The sequence below is a fragment of the Dendropsophus ebraccatus genome, chromosome 4, assembly GCF_027789765.1.
Source record: "Dendropsophus ebraccatus isolate aDenEbr1 chromosome 4, aDenEbr1.pat, whole genome shotgun sequence".
NCBI classification, from domain to species: domain Eukaryota; kingdom Metazoa; phylum Chordata; class Amphibia; order Anura; family Hylidae; genus Dendropsophus; species Dendropsophus ebraccatus.
This window is the reverse complement of record NC_091457.1, coordinates 15,570,695-15,591,333: the sequence shown is the minus strand read 5'-3', so window position 1 is coordinate 15,591,333 and position 20,639 is coordinate 15,570,695. Positions and strand designations below refer to the sequence as shown.

Here is a 20,639-nt window from a genome sequence, read left to right as displayed (position 1 = left end):
TCCCCCCCCCCCCTCCCTCCTCCTGCAGACTGTTGGGTTCTCCTTTGCTTGTACACCAGTACACAGCCTGTGATTTCCCCCTCACTCTGTTATAGACTCCATACAAGACCTGCCGTTCTTCTATAAAACAGCACTGCTCGTGTGCTGGGATCCAAAATTCATGTATGTGTTGTTAAAGCTTCTTTTCATTGAGAGAAAAACTTGTTTGCACTGCCAGATGCCTGAATGTACCTGACCTCTGTGATGGTGCTCCATACATGTAGGTGTCAGGGAGGAGAAACCAGCAGACAGTCATTCACACATCCGATTAGGCTTGCGTAGCCTGTCCCTCTGTAGCCTTTGAAGTTCCCTAAAATCAGGGTGCGGGAAGTGGGCCCTTTCAGAGCAGTAAGTCTGCGCGAAGGTCATGTGACCTACACCAGCAGGATGTAAGTGTGACAATTATTGGATAGTAAGTCATAGGATAAAAGCAATATTAAACGAATTAAAAGACCCAGAAAACCCTTTGAAGTATGGGTCAATCATGCTGCCGATTGTAAAACCTACAGTAGGGTTCTTTCAGATCTGTGTCGGAAGCTGCAGGATAACCATCTATGTACAGGAGTTGCACAGACCCTACGGCAGCAAATGAGGATAATATATATATATATATATATATATATATATATATATATATATATATATATATATGTATAATCAATGCTTGCTTGGAATCGGCCAGCAATTTTCTTGCAGGTGAAGCTCAAAAAGCTTAGCCGATATCCAGCATTGTGCCGCCGCCGCGCACTACACAGCGATATGTGAATGAGGATTGTTGCTATGCAGATTACATGAAGCCATTGAATAGGTCTGTGACCATTTTTCTCTTTCCTCTCCTTTTTTTTCACTTTTACATCAGACAAGTATGTAAAACTAAGAAGACCGGCGCCCCTGCGGACAGGTAACTCCCCGCTGCGGATCTGTACGTTAACCTGCATGCCCCACATTCATTCTGTATTTGCCGTTATCATGATGGTAGAGGCAAGGAGGCAGCCATTTTATCAGAAAAAGCTAATCGTATGTATGCTACGAAAAAGCTGACGTATACTATACCTAAATAGAGACCGTAGGCACCGGCAAAATGGCTGCCTCAGTGAAACGTGCCGTTGTAAATCATGTCCCTGGCCTCCTGCCTGCACCCGTGCCCTCCTGTCCCTATCACACATATGGCTGTATAACCTCTGCTATGTGGGGCTGCTAAATCATCACCACCCTGGAGAAAGTGACAGGACGTTGTCTTCCCCCCTCTGAGTATTTATTAGAGGTTATATCTACTCCCAGGGCGGCCAGGGGACACAGGGTCAGCGCAGTGAGGGAGCACATGGGAGGTGGTGATTTATGAGCATTCCCAGACCCTTGTCATGGCACAGGCGTAACATGACCCTGACCAACATGTGAGACTGTGATACATCCAAGGGTTCTCCAGGAGCAAAGTCACTTACTCAGGGTTTTTTTTTTCTTTTTGTAGAACACAAATCCTATTGCCCATTCCGTATTTGCATCATTTATTTCCATTAGCATTGATCGCCTTAGATCGCTAATAATCTTAATGCGTAACGTAAAAGAACTGAGGCATCTGTTTAGCGCCTCCATATGACCTCTGTGTAACCTGGGCAGACTTTGTGTGCAGCCTTAAAGGGGTTATCCAGCGCTACAAAGACATGGCCACTTTTCCCCCTACTGTTGTCTCCAGTTCAGGTGCAGTTTGCAATTAAGCTCCATTTACTTCAATGGAACTGAGTTTTAAAACCCCACCCAAACTGGAGACAACAGTAGGGGGAAAGTGGCCATGTTTTTGTAGCGCTGGATAACCCCTTTAAAGTGTCACTGTTTAAATTTTTTTTTTTGCAGAAATAGTCCAGGCGATTTTAAGAAAATTGTAATTGGGTTTATTAGCAGAAAATTACATTTTTATCATAAAAAGCAGTTTTAAGCTCCCCCCCCCTGTCTTCATGGTTTTCTATGTAGAGGGGAGGGGTGGAGGGAGATAAGGCACCAAAACAGGACAACAAAGAGTTAATTTACAGCTACATCACCGGGCTATCACCTCTGAAATCAGCACTGACCTCTCTGACCTCTGAATTTCGGCTTTCACACAGGTCCCGCTGTGTAATCCTTTTTTCTCTGCTGGCGACTAATCTCCCTTCTCCCCTCTCCATAGGTTGCACAGGGCGTGTCTGATGCAACAAGACGCTATTTCCTGATAATGAGCAGTGAATGAGAGAGAGGAGGGAAGGGGGACCTGGGGAAAGTCTTCTTGAATGCAGATAATGGCATATTTGCCTAATAAACCCAATTACAAAGTTTCTTAAAATCGCCTGGACTATTGATTTCTGCAAAAAAAAAAAAAAAAAAAAAAATATGTCAGTGACACTTTAAAGGGGAACTATCAGCAGGTTAGACGAATATCACCTGCTGATATGTCCCTATTGCACAGGAGACGCAGAGGAGGAAGATATGTCTCTTACCGTCCTCCTTGGTGCCGGTTTAGTTAGTCTTTTGCTCCATGTTCCAGTGAGACCATTAGGAGCACTGGGGCAAACTCTAGGAGCGTCGCCCTCCCCCCATAGCAACGATCTGGCCCACCCACGGCCGTCCCAATTCATTATCATTAGATATGGGGGGCGGACAGTGCTCCTACCAGTCTTGCCGGACCGTAGAGCAAAAGACTTACGGCACCGAAGAGGAAGGTAAGAGACCTACCTTCCTCTTCGGCGTCTCCTGTGCAGTAGGGACATATAAGCAGGTTAGAGTCGTCTAACCTGCTCATAGTTCGCTTTAAAAAAAAACTTCCCCCTTGTAGGGGAATTTCTGGCTTTGCTTAATCGATGCCCGGTTAAGTGCTAAGGCTTCTTAAAGGGGTACTCCGGCGAAAAGAAAAGTTTTTAAATCAAATAGTGTCAAAGTTTTATATAGATTTGTAAATGAATTTTCTTTAAAAATCTCCAGTCTTCCAGTACTTATCAGCTGCTGTATGTCCTGCAGGAAGTGGTGTATGCTTTCCAGTCTAACACAGCGCTCTCTGCTGCCACCTTTGTCCATGTCAGGAACTGTCCAGAGCAGGAGAGGTTTTCTATGGGGATTTGCTGCTGCTCTGGACAGTTCCTGACATGGACAGAGGTGTCAGCAGAGAGCACTGTGTCAGACTGGAGAGAATACATCACTTACTGCAGGACATACAGCAGCTGATAAGTGCTGGAAGACTGGAGATTTTTAAATAGAAGTAAATTACAAATCTATATAACTTTCTGAATCCAGTTGATTAGAAAAAAAGAAGAAAAAAAATAAATAACCGGAGTACCCCTTTAACGTCAAAACATTCAAACATTGATATGAAGAGAAAGTTAAAGCTGTTTTGCATATTCTTTTTCCCAGAATTCTCAGTGGAGCTTGAATAGATTGCAAGTCTCTGCACGCCTATAACATGACGTCTGTGGATCAGGTTGCTTGTTCATTGCAACAGATTCCCTTTAAAAAAAAAAAAAAAGTTAAAAGAATGAACAGATAGGTTCCCCTTCCATGTACGCTCCTGTTTCCTGCAGCATGATACAACGCGTGCATCTGTTTGTCACATCCATCTGACACAATTGTAGGATTTTTTTTTTAAGGGGTCGAAAATCAAACCATCCTCCTCTGCTCGCTGGAAAAGTCTGACTCTCATAACATTTCATTGAATTCAGACAAGTAAATTCTTGGAAAAAAGTCACGATGCCGATAACGTTTGTGAGAGGAGAGCTCGGCACCCTGTCACTCCTGATTCTCTTCACTGCACGCATCCGCTGCATACGACGCGCATAGTAACATGATGGGACTGACAGGTTAAGATTTGCCTCAGTAAGTGAGGTACCTTGTACTAGCGCAAATTATCTCTGGAGATATATATAGATTTCAACAACCTGCGGGCGGCTGCAGTTTCCTTATCCATTGGTAATACCCTCTTGGGAATAATAAAAGAGCACAAAACCTGAAGTCAGATGCTGGCGAGAGCATATAATGTTATGACAAGCTTCCAGTATCCCTCCTACATCTATGTAAGGGTTCCCGGAGGATCTGGGAGTGATTATGTAGGCAGGGGAAGAATTCTGCGATTGGGCTATCCTCCACCTGCCCAGGGCTAGGCCATGGAATAGACAGGGTAGACAGCATCCTAGGGCTAGGCTAAATAGTAGACCAGGAATGCAGCACCCCAGGGCTAGGCCAAGGAGTAGACAGGATAGGCAGCACACCAGAGCTAGGCTAAAGGGTAGACCGGGAATGTGGCACCCCAGGGCTAGGCCAAGGAGTAGACAGGCTAGGTGGCACCCCAGGGCTTGGGAAATGAGTAGACTGGGTAGACGGCACACCAGGGCTAGGCCAAGGAGTCGACAGGGTAGACGGCACCCCAGGGCTAGGCAACAGAGTAGACAGCACGCGAGGCCTAGGCCAAAGAGTAGACAGGGTAGACGGCACGTCAGGGCTAGGCCAAGGAGTAGACAGGCTAGGTGGCACCCTAGGGCTAGGCCAGGAGTAGACAGTGTAGACTGCACCCCAGGGTTAGGCCAAGCAGTAGACCGGGTAGACTGCACACCAGGGCTCGGCCAAGGAATAGACAGGCTAGGTGGCACCCTAGGGCTAGGCCAAGGAGTAGACAGGCTAGGTGGCACCCTAGGGCTAGGCCAAGGAGTAGACAGGGTAGGTGGCATCCTAGGGCTAGGCCAAGGAGTAGACAGGGTAGGCAGCATCCTAGGGCTAGGCCAAGGAGTAGACAGGGTAGGCGGCATCCTAGGGCTAGGCCAAGGAGTAGACAGGGTAGGCAGCATCCTAGGGCTAGGCCAAGGAGTAGGGTAGGTGGCATCCTAGGGCTAGACCATGGAGTAGACAGGGTAGGTAGCCCACCAGGGCTAGGCTAGGGAGTAAACCGGGAATGTGGCACCCCAGGTCTAGGCCAAGGAGTAGGCCGGGAATGCGGCACCCCAGGGCTAGGCCAAGGAGTTGACAGGGTAGATGGCACACCAGGGCTAGGCCAAGGAGTAGACAGGGTAGGCGGCATCCTAGGGCTAAGCCAAGAAGTAGACTGGGTAGGCGGCATACTAGGGCTAGGCCAAGGAGTAGACAGGGTAGGTAGCACCCCAGGGCTAGGCCAAGGAGTAGACAGGGTAGGCGGCATCCGAGGGCTAGGCCAAGGAGTAGAAAGGGTAGACTGCACCCCAGGGCTAGGCCAATGAGTAGACAGGGTAGGTGGCACTACAGGGCTCTAGGCCAAAGAGTAGACAGGGTAGGTAGCACCCCAGGGCTAGACCAAGGAGTAGACGGGGTAGGTGGCATCCTAGGGCTAGGCCAAGGTGTAGACAGGGTAGGCGGCATCCTATGGCTAGGCAAAGAAGTAGACAGGGTAGGTGGCACTACAGGGCTCTAGGCCAAGTTCCCTGGGGCTAGACCAAGCAGTAGACAAGGTAGGCAGTTCCCCAGGGCTAGGCCAAGAAGTAGAAGAGGTAGCCAGCCACCTGGGGCAAAAAAAAAAGAGATGGATATATTTAGTTGTCAACCAAGGATAGGATAAGGAGTAGACAGGGTGGGCGTCCCCCCAGGGCAAGAATAGGATGTAGATAGCTTGGGACAAGGGGTAGAATAATCAGTAGACAGAAGAGGCAGCCACTCAGGAAAAGGAGGAAGAACAGACAAGGTAGGCAGCTGACGAGGGCTCTAACAAACCATACACGGGGTAGATTCAGCTCGAGGCTAGGGCATAAGGTAGATAGTAGTCGGCCACCTATGGCAAGGAAAGGGGTAGGCAGTATAGTCTGCCATCTAGGCTTGTTACAATGGGTAGATAAAGTAGTTATCCACCAAGGGCTAGAATAAGGGGCAGACGGTCACCTAGGGCAAGGGATAGAAAGAGTAGGTGGATTTTCAAGGCAGAGCTAAACGATAGACAGAGTAGGCAGCCAAACAGGGCTGGTACAAGCAGAACAATGGGTAGGGCTAGGATAAGGGGTAGGCAGTAGTTAGCCATCAATAGCTAGGATGAGGGATAGACTGAATCGATGGCCATTTGGGGCAATAACAGAGCATGGGCAGAGTAGACAGCTACACAGAGCAAGTATGAGAGATAGAGAAGTTGGTGGTCATCCAGGGCAAGGACAAGGCATAGACAAGAGAAGATGGCCTTCCAGGACAAGGGATAAACAGAGCAGGCAGCTGCCTAGCACAAAGATGAGTGATGGACTGAGTAGGCAGCTGCCCAGGGCGAGTCCAAGGGATAGACCGAGTAGGTGGTGGGTCAGGGCAAGTCCAAGGGATAGACCGAGTAGGTGGTGGGTCAGGGCAAGGACAAGGGATAGACAGAGTAGGTGGCAAGTCAGGGCAAGGACAAGGGATAGAGTAGGTGGTGGGTCAGGGCAAGGACAAGGAATAGACAGAGTAAGTAGTGGGTCAGGGCAAGTCCAAGGAATAGAGTAGGTGGTGGGTCAGGGCAAGGACAAGGGATAGACCGAGTAGGTGGTGGGTCAGGGCAAGGACAAGGGATAGACAGAGTAGGTGGCAGGTCAGGGCAAGGACAAGGGATAGAGTAGGTGGTGGGTCAGGGCAAGGACAAGGAATAGACAGAGTAGGTGGTGGGTCAGGGCAAGGACAAGGGATAGATAGTCTGCAGCCCAGGGCATCTTTGAAAGGGCGAAAAATGATATGTGGATTGTCAAGAAATAGGCGGGCACTCATCCATAGCCTTGTCCTTTTCTCCGATGTATAGCAGATCCTTACTGGTTGGGCTTATACACATCCCAGGCATCAGCCGGTGGTTCCCAGGGTGAGATACAGCGGCCATTGTACAAGAATAATAATATTACACATAGCCCAATGTAATAAACAGTGGCCATGTAATACATACAGTCGTGTAGAGTCAGAGCCGGAGCTGTTCTTTCCAGCGGATCTCCTCTCCAGCTAATACGAGGACCCCCTTAGGCCTTCAATGTACCCTCATAGAGCTGTTTACATGCAACGCCTTTAACCCTTTAGAAACCCATCGCAGTGGGCCCCTTTAAAGGGAATCTACATGACAAGTACACTTGAAGCTGAACCCCCGAAACAAAGAAACTTCTTTCTCCTTCATCATCGTCTTTCTCCCTTGCTCTTGGCATAGCCGGGATCACAGGTACTGAAGCTGATGATGTCTGAGCTCGAGCTCAGTGTATTTCATCTAGATCCAGTGACTGCCCTGTCTCTCCTCATTCATCCCGTATATCCATGAGATCTCACGCTGAACCGCTCTGACACATCGCTCCGCCAGGCTGCTGAGGCTCCTCTCCCCTCGCTGTGCTTTTATGTCACTAACTTTCATCTCTTTATCACTCCGAATTACCTATCCTGAAGTTTTACTTGTTTTTTCAGGTTCTTGTTGTTTGTCACGATCATTGAGCGTTGTTATTATTTTCCATCGGTAGCGGCTATCGGTTGCCAATATTCATGGCTGCCATTGCACTATAGAATTATATGATTAGATTGTCTTCTCCTGCTGCCTTCCTCCTTCTTTATTTCTGCCAGTGAAGCAGGAGGATCAGGATGAACACTGCTGCAGGGATAGGGTTGCTGCAGTGAATAGAAGAGAAGGGATAGAGCACATAAGATGACGGGCTCCAAAGTTTTCCTTTATGATTCATCTCTTGTAGTGCGGCAGGGAGAGAAGCTCTCAGCCGAGCGCTTCTCCTGATTTGTTCTAGTGACTGTGTGGGTCTGAGTGATCAAAATATTTCACGTGACTCTTCAATGGTTAAAGTGTCACTGTCTAATAATTTTTTTTTCTTTTTGCAGAAATCAATTATACAGGGGATTTTAAGAAGCTTTGTAATTGGGTTTATTAGCCAAAAAATGCATTTTTATCATGAAATTCAGTTTAAAGCTCTCCCCCCCTGTCTTCATGGTTGTCTATGGAGAGGGAAGGGGTGGAAGGAGATGAGGCACCAAAACAGGACAACAAAGAGTTAATTTACAGCCACATCACCAGCTATCTCCTCTGAAATCAGCACTGACCTCTCTTACCTCTGAATACTGGCTTTCACACAGGTTCCACTCTGTAATCCTTTGTTCTCTGCTCTCTGCTGGCGACTAATCTCCCTCCTTCTCTCTCTCTCCATAGATTACATCGGGCACGTCTGATGTAAAAGAGTCGAGATTTCCTAATAATGAGCAGTGAATGAGAGAGAGAGGAGGGAGGAGGGGGGGGCTGGGGAAAGTCTTTTTTTAATGCAGATAATGGCATACAGTATTTGCCTAATAAACCAATGACAAAGTTACTTAAAAAAACAAAACAACAACAAAAAATATTGACAGTGACTCTTTAAGCCCATCATATACAGAAGGATTTTATATCCTATCTAACATTTTAGCAAGAACTGGGCCATATAAGGGGAATTAAAGGGATACTCCAAAGAAAATAAATTGTTTTTAATCTGGTGTCGGAAAGTTATACAGATTTCTAAATTACTGCTATTTAAAAATCTCAAGTCTTCCACTACTTATCAGCTGCTGTATGTCCTGCAGAAAGTGGTGTATTCTTTCCAGCCTTACACAGTGCTCTCTGCTGCCATCTCTGTCCATGTCGGGGAACTGTCCAGGCAGGAGAGATTTTCTGGTTCAATGTTTTTATTAGTTTTTTTTAAGAACCTATTACAAAAGAGAAAATCTATAAGCACTGACTTTAGTGCCAACAGTAAAGTTAACATGTTTGTACAACAAGCTAACATATGGGTTAACAAAGAATATATATAGAATATTTTCTATGGGGATTGGCAACTGTTCTGGACAGTTCTTGACATGGACAGAGGTGGCAGCAGAGAGCACTGTGTCAGACTGGAGAGAATACACCACTTCCTGCAGGACATACAGCAGCTGATAAGTACCGGAAGACTTGAGATTTTAATATCTATATAACTTTTTCTGACACCAGGTGATTTAAAACATTTTTTCTCTCCAGAGTACCCCCTTAAAAAGCTTTTTATACATGCTCATCAACTATAGATCGGTCAGACACCAGGCAGTCAGCTCATCAATCCTCAGTGAGACTTGTGACAGTTGTAGGTGATGCCTCTAGATGGGTCGGTGGCCCTGCCCTTGGCTTCGTCCTGCCCTTATCCCATTAGCGTTCTGTTCCGGCAGCATTTTTTAGGTCGGGGTTTTTAAGTTAGGATCAGCCGCCAGTATATAATTCACGGAAGCTAGTAACGATTATTCACCAGAGGAACAATGACATTGAAATAGAGATATGATAATTCCGTCGCGCGCTCCTTCACTATTGTGCCGTATAATTGCTCTTGTTTAATCTGGGAGACTGCTATTTCTTTCCTTTCTGTAGGTAGAATAATTCATACCTGTAACGTCATTTCGTTTTTCTCACGCTGACTTTTAGCTTCTCATTTCCTTAAATTTATTCTGCATGTATTAAATAAGTCCTCTTAATACCGTAATAACCTGCCGAAGATTATATCGTCGTAATTGCTGAATAATCACATCGTCGCGCCACATTTCTTTCTTGGAGGGAGCGCTGTATATGGTTTATGTTAAACGGTTAAAGGGGGCGCTATGTGTCACAAGGAATAAGGGTCCAGGACTTTTTTTTTGCTTTTGGGGAGACATTTAAAGGGGTTCTCTTCTGCTTCCCTTGTCCGTGACTGAAACTGTCCAGAGCAGTAGAAAATCCCCAGGAAAAAGAAAACTTTTCTGACATGGACAGAGGGGGCAGCAGAGAGCACTGTGTCAGACTGGAAAGAATACACCACTTCCTGCAGGACATACAGCAGCTGATAAATACTGGAAGACTGGGATTTTTTAAAAAAGAAGTTAATAATACATCTATATAAGTTGATTTAAAGGAACTTTTTTTAGCTGACGTTCCCCTTTAATCTTTTAAACTTACGTATCTATAGAGTCTATAGTATTAATTGAAAAGTTCAGCTTTGCTTTGTCTGTCCAGGCATGATGGGGGTTGTAGTTTTGCAATAGCTGGAGAGCCAAGGTCCCTTACCTCTGCCCTATCCTGTGCTTAGATGATAATTTTTTAATAATCGAAAAAACTTTTCAATTAATACTATAGACTCTATAGACACATAAGTGAAAAAGCTTAGTGTCACTGTCGTTTACAATCTTTTTGCAGAAATCAATAGTACAGGTGAATTTAAAAAACTTTGTAATTGGGTTTATTAGCCGAAAAATGCATTTTTATCATGAAAAAGCAGCTTGAAGCTCTCCCCCCCTGTCTTTATTGTTCTCTATGGAGAGGGGAGGGGTGGGGTGGAGGGAGATGAGGCACCAAAACAGGACAACAAAGAGTTAATTTACAGCTACATCACCGGGCTATCTCCTCTGAAGTCAGCACTGACCTCTCTGACCTCTGAATACCAGCTTTCACACAGGTCCCGCTGTGTAATCCTTCGTTCTCTGCTGCCGACTAATCTCCCTCCTCCCCGCCTCCCCTCTACATAGAACATGTTCTTTTTGAATGCAGATAATGGCATATTTGCCTAATAAACCCAATTACAAAGTTTCTTAAAATCGCCTGGATTATTGATTTCTGGAAAAAAAAAAAAAAAAGGACAGTGACACTTTAAAGGGGAACGTCAGCCAAAACATTTATTCTTTTAATTTATTATTTTAGTGCCCCCTTTAACCGTTTAACATAAACCATATACAGTTTTCCTAACCGCGCTCCCTCCAAGAAAGAAATGTGGCGCAATGATGGGATTATTCATCATAAAAAATAGTGTTGCGCAAACTTACCAAACGTTGGGATTCATCCGAACCCGAACATTCGCCATTTGATTCCCGATGGCTGGAGAAGTTGGATGCAGCCTTAGAACCGTTAGAAAAACATGGCCTATGGCTGTATCCATGTTTTCCAGGACTCTCTAGGGCTGCATCCAACTTCTCCAGCCACCGGGAATCAAATGACCAGCGTTCCATACAGTACTAGATGGAGTGTGACATCATCCTGTTTTCATTGTCTTGATCTCATGAGTGCACATTATGGATTACATCATCAGATAAAATCTGCTTTCATCATCAAGTATGAGTTGTTCATATGTATCCGGTGTCCTCCTGTCTTTAGGACCAGGCACCCTGGTGGCCAATTGTCATGTGGTCACCATTGCTATCAATGTGGCTCATTGACGTTCCTTTTTTTTTTTTTTTTTTTTTCCACTAACAAAAGGGCATCTTTCCTGACAAAAATCGGCATCTACTTAAGTTGTCGTCCTCTTTTTTTTTTCTGTTACAGCTAAAGCCAAATCCAAGTGTGGCCCAAAGTTCTTCCCCTGCGCCAGCGGGATCCACTGCATCATCGGGCGCTTCCAGTGCAATGGCTTTGAGGACTGTCCTGACGGGAGCGACGAGGAGAACTGCAGTAAGTTATTCCGACGCCACCTTATGTGAAGGACGACGCATAAAATCTAAGGGCCCTATTACACGGGACGATTATTGTGCGAAAAGTCGTTAAATCGTTCGAGTTTAAACGATAATCGTTCTGTGTAATTGCAGGCAACGATCGAAAAATCGTTCGTATGCCGTTGATCGTTGATTTAGATCTGAACCTAAAATTATCGTTAATCGTTCGCTGTAATTCCACGTTCGTTCGCTCAAGTTCCGTATTTTCTCACTAATCGTTCAGTGTAATTGCACATTGCCCATTGTTTTCCTGAGATCAGGATTAAACGATCGCAATAACGATCGTAATAGCGATCGTATCTAACGACTATCGTTCTGTGTAATATGGCGAACGATTTCAGTTTAACGATAAACAATCTCGTTTGCGATCGTTAATCGTTAGTCGTTAATCGTTAAAAATCGCTCCGTGTAATAAGACCCTAAGGGCCCTATTGCACCGGACGATTATCGTTCGCATAAGCGTTAACGATTAAAGATCTAAAACCGCTATTGCGAAAGACCTGAAAACTTTCACGCATTTCCATGGAACGATAATCGTTACTTATGATCGTATTTGCGATCGTTTTTCTTCTTATTGCGTTCGTATCTACTGCAAACGACCGAACGATGTCTTATTCAATGCAAACGTTTTGCGAATGAGCAACAATAAAAATAAGTCCAGGTCTTTTAAAGCGATCAACGATTTCTCGTTCGGTCGTTAATCGTTAACTGTATTTCAGCCGAACGATTATCGTTTAGATTCGAACAATTTAACGATAATCTGAACGATAATTGTCCGGTGGAATAGGGCCCTAAGATATAAGCTCCTTCCTACAAAGCCCTTACAGGGCAACTCCAGTCAGATTCAATGTGAACAAGGCAAATGAGTATAAAATGCTGAGGAGATGTAAAGAGAAAATGATTCTGAATATTGCTGCATCATGCCTCAGGACTCGGCACGGATTTCATAGTCTTCATTCCTTTCATCTGTGCAATTTGTTGCCCCCTGTAGGGTACTACACTTCAGCACTAAAAGCTGTCAAAAGGAGTTGAAGAAGGGGAGTGGTAATGGCACATTTCTGACGGTCTTACCAAGAAACTCTGTAGGAAACTTTACTACACCAGCACTAAGTACATTTGGACAGGAATATAACTATAATACTGCCACATATGGACGCAAATTCAAGTACTATTAGGGTATGTGCACACGACGGAATCCCGGCAGACCAACTGCTGTGGATTCCGCAGCTCGTCTCCGCTGGTGGCCGTGTGCATCTCCACTGGTGTCATAGGCTTTGGTCTATTGTTTGCCAGATTCCACCCTCCGCCCGAAGAATGAACCTGCTCGTTCTTCAGGTGGACGGCGGAATCTGGCAAACCATAGAATGAAGCCTATTAGACCAGCAGAGATGAGCGTGTCCGCTAGCGTCTGCGAGAGGTGGGGAGCTAGGGAATCCATGGCTGGTGATCCGCCATGATTCCGTAGTGTGCACATACCCTAATACTGCTTTCTATGTATAAAAATATAACTACTAGAATACCGCTTCATAGGTGCAAAAATGTATTTACTATAATACTGCTCCTATATACAAGAATATAACTGCTATAATACTGCTCCTATATACAAGAATATAACTACTATAATACTGCTCCTATATACAAGAATATAACTACTATAATACTGCTCCTATATACAGGAATATAACTACTATAATACTGCTCCTATATACAGGGATATAACTACTATAATACTGCTCCTATATACAAGAATATAACTACTATAATACTGCTCCTATATACAATAATATAATTACTATAATACTGCTCCTATATACAGGAATATAACTACTATAATACTGCTCCTATATACAGGGATATAACTACTATAATACTGCTCCTATATACAAGAATATAACTACTATAATACTGCCCCCTATATACAGGAATGTAACTACTATAATACTGCTCCTATATACAGGGATATAACTACTATAATACTGCTCCTATATACAGGGATATAACTACTATAATACTGCTCCTATATACAGGGATATAACTACTATAAGCACAAGCCATTGAGATAGACAGTAGAAACCAGCGGCACTCACCGAGTTAATGCAGTAATCGTGGTTTATTTACAAGAAGCGGGAAAGTTAGCCCGCGAAACGGCTGTAGCCACGTTGCACAGCACCCTTGGACCTGTCTCTCCCTGCCCTAAAGTTGCCTGTATGATGACATCTTGGAAATAAACCACTATTACTGCATTAACCCGGTGAGTGCCGCTGGTTTCTACTGTCTATCTCAATGGCTTGTGCTTATTGAATGATCTGTTTTTCTATTCATGCTGAGCACCACCGTGATGCAGACACTGTACTGAGATCACTCAGTAAACAGAGATCACAACGCTCCTTATCATGTAAGGTCACTTAACCTGTACATACAAACAATTTCAGAATATTACGGTTTGCTGATAGTGCCAGCACATCTACTTGCTTGTGTATATAACTACTATAATATTGGCATCAGTAGATGTTCTCATACACTGTGAGCGCTGACATTTTCTCTGCAGTATATTTAAGTGAACGCTCTGGCTCTTGTCTTTCAGCCTCTCACCCCTTGCTCTGCTCCAGTTCTCGATTCCACTGCAATAACAAGATGTGTATAGACACAAGTTTTGTGTGTAACGGCAAGAACAATTGTCGAGACAACAGCGATGAGAAGCATTGCCCTAACTCCCAAGGTACTGTCACTTCATATACCCAATACCTACCTGTTATATAGACGCCTCAGCGGCTACTGTCGTCTTTATAACATTTTGCAATTATTTCTGTGGATTATAAAAGTTGTGCAGTATGTCCTGTGATCAGTTTCAGCCAGTCAGGCATGCACTCGCTTGTTTGTGCCTCTTAAAGATTTGGGATGGTCCCCATCAAGTAGTACCCACCAGTTTACTTTTATCTGCTATGTGGAATTGAAGTCTTTATATTTGGTTGTGGGTTTTGTAGCCCTTCTTAAAGAGACTCTGTCAGTAGGTTTATGGTGTCCTATCTCAGGGTAGCATAAAGTACTGACAGAGAAGCTGAGCAGAATGATATATCACTTACATTGTTCTGTGCAGCTGATCCAGAGATCTCCTCCTGAATAACATGGACAATAACTAGTTCTCTCCATTATGTGCATGAGCTCAGTAGTCCTGGATATTCATGAAGAGCAGAAAACTCCGCCCACCAGCTGCTGATTGGCAGTTATGTATCCATGCTGTGTATAGTTAACTGTCAATCAGCAGCTGGAAGGCGGGGGGAGGGGTGTGGCTGACAAAACTCCTATTCTCCTGCATATTAGGAGAACGGCTGAACAGAATGATGGAAGTAATGCACCGATCTGTTCAGCAATTCTGTCACTAGGTTATACTGCGCTCATTTAAGGCGGAATGCGGAATAAACCTAGTGACAGATTCCCTTTAAGTATAAGGAAACAGATGTTACAGCTACCTATGTACCCTTTATAGCTATACCCCTGCTGCCTAATTTTATAGCCATTTTATCAGCACGTGTTCTCACTGGGAGTAGAGGAGTGAGGCCTCATTAACACGTCTGTAGTTCTATCTGCAATTGTAGACCCGCAGTCGCGGACAGATTTTAGGACCTTTACATTTCAATTGTCCCATCTTAGTATGGACACGCAATTGTGGCACGGATCTTCAATGGAGAGGTCCTTTAATTGCGGACCACTACCCATGCACATCCATAGTGTGGTCCACAGTTAGAGGCCACACTACAAAAGTGTGAGTGAGGCCTAAGGCTATTTAAAGGCGAGGGGGAGGGGAAATCGTCAAACTAAGGGCCCGCCTCTAGTACTTTGCCCAGGAATAGACCGCCACTGTGAGCAGGAACCGGCCCGCGGTTCAAAAAAAGGGCCACTGCATCAGCATCCCCACGCTGGCTCCAGTCTATTTATGTAAAAAATTAAAGCTATGTACCTAATGATAGATTCGCCTTAAGGCATCTCTGTCTATCTTAGCACCATTGAGAACCAACAAATTGGGCATTGAAGTTCTACATTGTTTGAGTCGTCTTTTACATCTGCAACAAATTCTCTAATTTAAGAAAAAAGGCAAATATTAAACTCTTCACAGGGGAGAAAAAAAGTCTAATATTAAACTCTTCACAGGGGAAGACTGGACACCTGCCCATATATTTTAGATAGTTGTATAGTTGCACCAAAATCTGTAGGGTCAGCTAAATGTTCTCTTGTGTGCAGGCACCCTTTTTCTGAAGGTGTCTGGGCACCATTAGGGATTTGCGGTTCGACAACTGTTCTGATGGACCTTCCCATTTTTTTGATGTACAGTATGCCTCATCCTCCTCCTCTTGCAAGCTTTTCTAATGCTTATCCAGTATCCTTATAGCTGCAAGGATTACAATCGTCATACCTCCTCCTAGAATCTCTGCCAGCTCTGGCAGTGCCCCATGCTTCACAGCGAAGTCATGAATCAGGACTTTGCACCTGCACAAGTAAATAAGTTTGCGGGAATATTTTATTTTTAGTTCCTTTTACAAGAAAGCGTTATTTTGCCTAATTATCCATCTCGGAAGCTATTATAAGCGTAATGTATGGCTGTTATAATTCTTAGCGAGCGTGGTAGGTGACAACATGTAATTTTTTTTTTTAAAGGAAAGAAACATCTGATATAATGGGCAGATTAAAAAAAGAATGAGAGGTTGCAGCCTACGTTCCATCACACCAAGGCGGCAATTGTATCTCACAGCTCCTTCACCGCCTGGGATAATTCCCGATTTGTCAGAAAGAGTCGACACCCCCCCCCCCATCACCACCTTCTTCCTCCTCCTTCTCTGCCATGCTTTGATATATCACTTTCTAAGAGCTTGGAACCCCCTGAGGTTTTACCTTCTATACTTTTCCCCCCACCAAGTCTCAGGAGTCTTGCGGAGGACATGAAAGGATCAGGGTTGTGTTCTGCACCTCTGGCTCCTTTCATTGACTGAGATCAGAAGCCGGGTTTTTTTTCCCGCTTTAATAGTAAACAGGGACGTCTGAGCTCGGTGTGCGGACCTGGAAATGTAGAAGGGAACAGAAACCTTCTTAACCCCTTGTGTGCTGTGAACGGACTCTCACATGTGTAAAAACACCATTGCCTTTGTTGCAAAATTTTCCGCTTTTGCGCCCGCGCTGACAGTGTATGAAAATGCATAGATAGGTTTCATCATGTGTTACTTGCGATTGGATCTTTTATGTCCAATAATGGACAGAGCCGTCTTCTTGTAGGGGACATCAGAAAAGTTCATGGTAGCTGTCTGTATTCTGCCAGATGTTACAAGAAGCCTAGTGAAAGCCATGTAATGTAAGAGCAATGAGCGTACACTGCAATACATTACAATTAATATACATTCATTAGTATTGCCAAGTTCTATGCAGCCTCATAGACTTACATTTTAAGAATTCAACGCTCTACAGATGCGGCCGGGGAGTGCATCCTGCTTTTTCCATGCTCTCTCCCCAGCTTTATCTCCTGATCAGTGTGGCTCTCAGCAGTAAGACCCGCTGCAATCAATAACTTCTGACATGTCTGATGACGTGTCAAAAGTTGTTTTTAAAATTTCATCCCATTCCAAATTTTAAAGCAAATGCACCATTCGCTTTAGAGATTTTCACATGGATAGAACGGCGCTGGCGCGGGAAAGCCGGTGTCGCGGACCTTTTTTTTTTTTTTTTTTTTTTGTAAACCGCTGCCTGATTCCCACATACAGCGCCATTCCAATCCCAGGCACCGAATGGGGCTGAAGCACAACCGGCCCACCCCCAGTGGGTGGAAACCCTCGCCCCTCTATGATGTGGCTCCATTGATTCTAATAGAGCCGCCTCATAGAGGGGCTGGTACATTGGTTTTAAAGTTTCTGTGTCTTTTGACATGTCCCACAAACATGGTCTGACCTACACCAATTTTTGTATATAACTGGGGGAAGCGTGTGCCCTCATGACCGCTGCATCCCCGCTTTGCTATGTCTACTAATGAGGTTAAACACGTCTCCAGGAACAGTCCAAGCTCTTGAGATATGTGTGAACGCATTGAGAAAAAAGGATTCAATCCATACTTACCACTCTCGGGGGTCACGACTGCCCGACTGGCAGCTTAGCCCAGCCATTGCTCTTAGCTGAGCAGGGGTCAGGAACCTAGGCATTGAGCCGACAACAGTACACGGACAATAAGGGACCAAACTTAAAGTGACTCTGTACCCACAATCTGCCCCCCCAAAACCACTTGTACCTTCGGATAGCTGCTTTTAATCCAAGATCTGTCCTGGGGTCCGTTCGGCAGGTAATGCAGTTATTGTCCTAAAAAGCAACTTTAAAACTTGCAGCCCTGTGTAAAATTGGCGTGGCCTAGATTGTCTGTGCCCTAGGCTTGCAACACCTCTTTGTCCCTCCTCCCCGCCCTCGTCACCATTAGGAACGCCCCTGGGCAGCATTTCTGCTATTCATCACCTGTCTGAACACTGCACAGGTGCCTTAACGATGCAGCTCTTGTGCAGTGTTCACACAGGTGATGAATAGGGGAAATGCTGCCCAAGGACATTCCTCATGGTGAAGAGGGTGGGGAGGAGGGACGGAGAGGCGGTGCAGGCCTAGGGCATAGACACATTTGACACAGGCCTGCAAGTTTTAAAGTTGTTTTTTAGGACAATAACTGCATCACCTGCCAAACGGACCCCAGGACAGATCTTGAAATTAAAGGCAGCTATCTGAAGGTACAAGTGGTTTGGGGGGGGGGGTCAGATTGTGAGTACAGAGTCGCTTTAAAAAGAAAACTATTTTGAGTAGGAACGCTCATTCCCGACATGGGGGCCAGTGATCAGCTGATGAATGAGAAAGCGGTCGTATGCTTCTCCTCCTCCTCCTCCAAACAAACAAGCCCTCTTTCAACTGTCGATTTAAAAAAAAAAAAATCTTTTAAAAGTCAAGAAAGAATTAAATCACTGTTTTCGAAAACTGTGGCTGTGGAAAGGGGGTTGATGTTCTTCTCCTTTTTTGTTGGATAACACACAGTATTTAGTAAAAGTCATTTTGCCCCTTGGGATTTTTTTTTGTATTGCGGCGTTTCAATCAGCGTTTGTGTCCCGCTTGTAACGCCACACACAATGCCGGCCTCCAGTGTGCCATGTGCAGCGTGTTGTTTTCCCCTCCGCCCGACGCTACATTTGCAGCCTTTATTAGATGGTAATGTGTTCTTTTATTTCCATATCTGACACGTGGGGCTATGTTCCTGGTCACACGGAACCTTTTCTACTCCGCTGGATTTTTTCCAAATTGCCCCCGTTGCCATGGAAATGGAATTTTGAAGCTTCTGTGAAAGTAACTCTCGTTTCATCGGGGCTTCTTTCATTTTGCCAGGTCGGCCTATAAAAGCCACAGAAACATCCTAGCTTTGAAAGTCAATCTGAAGCGGTGGAAATTGACTATGGAGTAGCCGGAGCTACAGTGACACTTAGGGTGAAATCATACAGCGATTTTTTTTTTTTTTTTTTTTTTGTGGAGCAATTTTCAGTAGAGTAGATGAGGGATTCTGAAAACCCCATCCACTTCTGTTCTGTTCATATTCACATGATACTCATCATGCTGAAGATAGTCTCTATGGATTTGACTTATTCAGTGCATATGGGGAATCCAGAATTTTTCCATCACATGCGGCCTTATGCTTATTGCGCTCTTATATATGTAAACTCTCTGGAGAGCTGGGTAACAATTCCTCTTGCCATAAATTGTCACCTTTGCAAAAAGTTATATACAGTAGTGTACTTACCTTGCACCTCTTCCAACCGTTTCCAAGGGGTTGTTCCAACTTATAAAGTAATCCTGTATCTGTGACTCCCATAGTGATTGAATAGAGCAGCGACCTGCCTGTGCGACCCGTTCTTGAGATCGCGGAGGCCCCATAGATGGGACCCCAAGTGATCAGAGAGTTACAACTTTACAAGTTTGGACCCCCTTAAAAGGGATTGGTCCATATTGTAGATGCATGTACTACGTTGCGATTGTGAGACGGCAAGGTTCTCTGTTCTCTTTGATTCCCTGCAGAAGTGTGATGCCCCATACTGAGTCCTGGAAAACATGGATACAGACATAGGCCATAAGGTGTATTTATATTTTTCCTGGTAGCCTTAGGGCTGCATCCAACTTCTGCAGCTGCATGGAAACTAATGCCGAGCGTTCGGGTTCAGAAAACATTGCCGAACCCGAACAGTTAGACAGGTCCGCTCAACACTAATGCTGTATCTAGTAAACAGTGTAGAGGGTCTGGCACTCACACCTTCCATCAGCTGTTCACAATGTGATATTAATGGGCTGTACTAAGGATCTTGAATATTTTATTCAGTTTAAGGCTGGGTTCACACTACGTATATTTCAGTCAGTATTGTGGTCTTCATATTGCAACCAAAACCAGGAGTGGATTAAAAACACAGAAAGGATCTGTTCACACAATGTTGAAATTGAGTGGATGGACGCCATATAACAGTAAATAACGGCCATTATTTAAATATAACAACCGTTGTTTTAAAATAACAGCAAATATTTGCCATTAAATGGCGGCCATCCACTCAATTTCAACAATGTGTGAACAGAGCCTTTCTGTGTTTTTAATCCACTCCTGGTTTTGGTTGCAATGTGAGGACCACAATACTGACTGAAATATACGTAGTGTGAACCCAGCCTAAAGGGGTTTCCAGGACTTTCAGGAGGTACTGTTCAATGTTCATGGAGCTACTCCACTCCAGCAGGAGACGGTTCCCATTCACTAGGTTGTGTTGCATCTCAAGCCATGCCCCTTTTAAATAAGCCATGCCCCTACCCTGCATCTTGTCTGACAAAGGGGCGGGATTTGAAACATAGCGCAAGGTACAAATATGCCCAAATATTTTGAACCTGTGGCTACAAAACTACAACTCCCAGCAGGAACTGTCAGTTCATGTTGGGAGTTGTAGTTTAGCAACTGGAGAGCCACAAGTTGGAGATATTCTTGTCTAGAATAGGTATAGCCTTATATAAATTCACCAAAAAACTGTTCTTATAGCCCAATACATTGTCTGGAATATCTGTTCCTGCTGTGCTACATCTGTATGATTCACCGGTAACATCATTACACGTTTCTTCTACCTTCTATGAACAAGAGGAGATACAGTATGACTCACGTCCCT

At 44.6% G+C, this 20,639-nt stretch overlaps 1 protein-coding gene across 2 annotated transcripts in view; it reads left to right on the top strand.

Moving 5' to 3' along the window:
- The window catches only part of LDLRAD3 (low density lipoprotein receptor class A domain containing 3), a 131,535-nt gene that overhangs the window by 48,863 nt on the left and 62,033 nt on the right, over positions 1–20,639 (top strand). Inside the window, exons 3-5 of one of the 2 annotated variants that reach the window (XM_069965157.1) lie at positions 899–940; positions 11,282–11,407; positions 14,033–14,167. In XM_069965157.1, the coding sequence (XP_069821258.1) occupies positions 899–940; positions 11,282–11,407; positions 14,033–14,167 (303 nt within the window). The remainder of the gene's footprint in view (positions 1–898; positions 941–11,281; positions 11,408–14,032; positions 14,168–20,639) is intronic. The other variant, XM_069965159.1, reaches the window with a different exon arrangement.